Genomic DNA, 3,782 nt, shown 5'->3' with positions numbered 1-3,782 from the left:
ATCAATTCAAAGTTCCACAACGAAGATTCATTTTGATATTGAACAACTTAGAATATTAAATCGCTACAAATTCGTTTCTTTTTTCCAAGAATACGCTACAGCGAACATCGATTCGAGGTGAAAGGACATTAGATATATTTTCATTCAAACTTCCATTTATTTAAAACTTTTTTTCCAAACAATACCTAACATTTTGCGTTGTCAAAAGCAAATAACAAGTATTTGAACTTGAAGGTTTTCAGTCGTTACAAAGCAAGAGATACTACTTAGAAATGATGAGCGACGGCACCATGGTGATGATGGTGATGCTCAAGAGGAGCTCCGGCGTAGAGAGCGCGTTCGGTTAAGTGACCGTGAGCGCTGACAGCAACTGGAGCGGCATGCAAGGCAAGAGCTTGTTCATGGTGGTGTTGGATGGCAACACCAATGTAGGCTTGTTCATGAACAATCGGAGCGATAGCTGGTGCAGCAGCGATTGGAATAGCCGGAGCCGGATGAACCAAGTGAGCGGCGTTCAATTGATCAAGAACTGGTGCATGAACGAAGCCAGATACAGCCGCCAATGGAGAACCGTTAGTCAAAGGTGCACTGTGAATTGCGTGAGCACCTATTAATGGAGTAATGTGTGCATGTCCGGCTGGTAGCCCGTGTGCGAGTTCATGATGTGGGAAAGCATGGGCACCGTGCAAAACACCACGCTTTTCTCTCTTTGTTTCACCAGCAATGCTGGTTGTCACCAAGGCAAACATGCAACCAACCTACAAAGCACAAGAACTAGTACAAATACACAAATCAATAACATCTCTGGTCAATTCTTTTTTTCAATTTCCGTATTGACACTTTTAATCATGAACGCTGTTTATTTACATACCAAGAATTTCATTTTTCCAATGAACTTATAAAAACTGTAATTTGTTTAAGAAACCAATTCGGTCTGATTTTCGGATCGAATCAGAGCGATATTTATACGGAACATGTCCAAACCCTACCATGCAAAGCGTTTATGGAAATGGACATTGATTAATTGATATTTCAATTTTGCGAAATTCGCTTAAATTCCACACGAGGCATCAAAGCATACAGCGGACGTATACATGTCTCTTTCGTTCCATTTTGTGCATATTGGCGATTGTATATACTATTCAACAGATTCCAACGAATCCGAACAAAAAAAAACATTTGTGATTTCTGTCATGGACCAGATTCATTTTTTTTCTCACCCAATAGCATTTTCAGCGACATTTTATTGATGATTTTTATCACAGATGACTTGTTATTTCTTTTCATCTTATTAAATCTCTTATGTCACTTGTATTTTGCTCTGAATAATTAAGACATTATCGTTAAACCAAACACTAAGAAACCATTGGAAAAAATGGCAAAAGTTTTTTTTAGTAATTTTCAACATATTATTATTCAATGAAATTAAATTGAATTTTTCAAAATATTTTGATGGCGAAAAAATTGGAAACTTGGAATTTGGAACGTAAAAATGTAGATTTTTAAATCTTATCAATTGAATAACAGACAGAATAATGAATACTATTTTCATTCTAATATGGGCGAATTTCGATAAAGCATCGACTCTTCTTCTGATTGACCTTTACAAATTTTTTATACCATCTTATATAATTTGAATCTGAACACGGAGTAAATTCTTCAAATTTTCTCTATTACATTAAGACTAAAAGCCTCCACGTATGTTCTAAGTACACTTGGCATATTTGGCAATGGATATAAATATGCAAGGCCATTACCAATTATCGTACTTACTTGGTAGGCGTAATTGTCCTTTAGCTAGGATGTTCGAATGGAAATGTGGAAAATATTTGAAGAGCATGTTTCCATACGAATTCGTATTGGTCTGTTTTCAAGTGTGTTTTTAATCGATTCAAATTGAAGTTTAGATTCACAAAATCGAAAATGAATACATTGTAACAACAACGGTGTTATTATGACAATAGATGTTACCAATAATGATATTGAACACGAAAAACCCCCTAGATTTCTGCTAAACTTTTAAAGATGTTTTTTTCGTTTTTTTTTCACGTAAATGCATATAACCAACCTATTTTCTTATGAATTCTACGCAACATTGATCTTCTTCAAAAATTGGATCATTAGGATAATTAATGCACTTTCAAACGTCAATTCAAATGATTGCACGAAGCCTTTGGATACTCGATCAAAGTGAAATTGAATTATTGTTCTTCAAATTATGGAGTTTTTATTTCTTTAACTATATTCGAAATTACACATTTTTCATGCAAAGATCAATAACAAAATTAGGCAAATGAAACTCCAAGTCGGATTTCAGTCATTAAAACGTAATGTAATGCTTAGAAATGATGAGCGAGGGCACCATGGTGATGATGGTGATGCTCTCCGGCGTAAAAAGCACCTTCGGCTAAGTGTCCATGAGCGCTGATAGCAACTGGGGCGGCGTGCAAGGCAAGAGCTGGTTCATGGTGGTGTTCGATGGCAAAAGATGGAGCAGCGTGAACAGCGAAAGCGTGTTGTTGGTGTTGAACATATACTGGGTATGGTTGTGGAACTGGACGGTCAACTGTGAACGGTTGAGGAACTGGCACTTTTTCAATGACAGTTTGGACACGGTCAACTGGGACGGCGTATGGCTATATTGGAAAAGAGATAGATGGATCGAGTTTAGATATTTGGCTTTGATAATGATTTTCGAGCAAGTCGATCGAAGTCAAACTCACCTTTGGAACTGGAACTTGAACGCGGACTTCGTATGGCTACAATGAAAAATTGGATGTGTGTTATAGAAAATGATTAATTGAGAAAAAAAAATCACAGAAAAACCGTCAAAATTAAGTTTAGGAACAAACAATTTGACATCCCGGCAAACAATTTTCGAGTTATGTTGACTGAATAGCAGACGTTCATTTGCATAATTTAATTTACTATAGGTAATACCCCACGTTTTTGGTCCATGCAAAGTCCTATGCAAGGTTTGCATGAGACCTGCATAACTCAAAAATTATTTATCACGATACTTGTTAAGAATCATCACATGTTGATTGTTCTTTCAGAACCGATTAAAAACAATAGTTACTTGTGTCACTGGACGATCTACGACATAGGGTTGAGGAATGTGTTCGATGACTTCTACTGGGTATGGCTACAAATACAGAACGGTAAACGTTTAATATTTCAATGCAATGTTATTCAATAAACACAGTTCAACTGCGAATCTTCAACCAGAAATGATCCTCACTTGTGGCACTGGACGGTCGATTGGAACGTGCTTGACGACAGTGCGATCAACTGTGTATGGAACTGGTACGCTGACTTTTTCGACAGTATGAGTGTGTTGGTGAACATGTTGGGCGACTTGTTGAACGGTGGCAGCTGGTGCAGGGGCCGATGAAATGTAGGCTTGTTGCTAGGGGAATTTAACTCTTACGAGTGCAGCATGTTTTCTGCCAGTTTGCTTGATTCGCGGAAGTTCGACGCGTTCGTTGTACGTACTGACGCGCACGGTCACAAGTTTACACAAGTTTGTTTATGGTTTTGCGCGTTTTTCAAGTTGTTATTTGACAACTAAAACGCGTTTCAAACTAAAAATCGGTTGTTTACGTATATAAAGATTTTTCACATCCTTTCCAAAAGATCAAAGATTTATATAATTATAAAATGGACAAAGGAAATATTTTTAAAGAGCTGGAGAAAGTGTTGGAAGAAAAAGTTAATCCAGATATAATAAATGGAAAGACTGATATGTGTCGTCCAGCTTCATGTTTGCACACGAACTCGCA

General features: G+C 37.1%; 2 protein-coding genes across 2 annotated transcripts; both read right to left on the bottom strand.

Moving 5' to 3' along the window:
- Positions 1-266: 266 nt before the first annotated feature.
- LOC129571027 (histidine-rich protein PFHRP-II-like) lies at positions 267-883 on the bottom strand. Its single transcript, XM_055450762.1, has 2 exons — positions 872-883; positions 267-758 (listed from the first exon to the last, which is right to left on the bottom strand). Exons 1-2 carry the CDS (start codon positions 881-883, stop codon positions 267-269), a joined length of 504 nt encoding a protein of 167 aa, XP_055306737.1.
- Positions 884-2,339: 1,456 nt separating this feature from the next.
- Positions 2,340-3,409, bottom strand: LOC129571029 (zinc finger protein 512B-like; the record flags this gene model as incomplete). The annotated part of the gene is made up of 4 exons (XM_055450765.1): positions 2,340-2,636; positions 2,724-2,759; positions 3,080-3,145; positions 3,242-3,409. Coding segments are annotated over 4 exons (567 nt in total), but the record flags the coding sequence as incomplete, so codon positions are not given.
- Positions 3,410-3,782: the final 373 nt, after the last annotated feature.

The sequence above is a fragment of the Sitodiplosis mosellana genome, unplaced genomic scaffold (genome assembly GCF_009176505.1).
Source record: "Sitodiplosis mosellana isolate CC-2019 unplaced genomic scaffold, AAFC_SMos_1.0 Smas_scaffold_1114, whole genome shotgun sequence".
In the NCBI taxonomy this organism is placed as follows: domain Eukaryota; kingdom Metazoa; phylum Arthropoda; class Insecta; order Diptera; family Cecidomyiidae; genus Sitodiplosis; species Sitodiplosis mosellana.
Note: the sequence above shows the minus strand (reverse complement) of the source record. Positions and strands in the feature narration are given on the sequence as shown.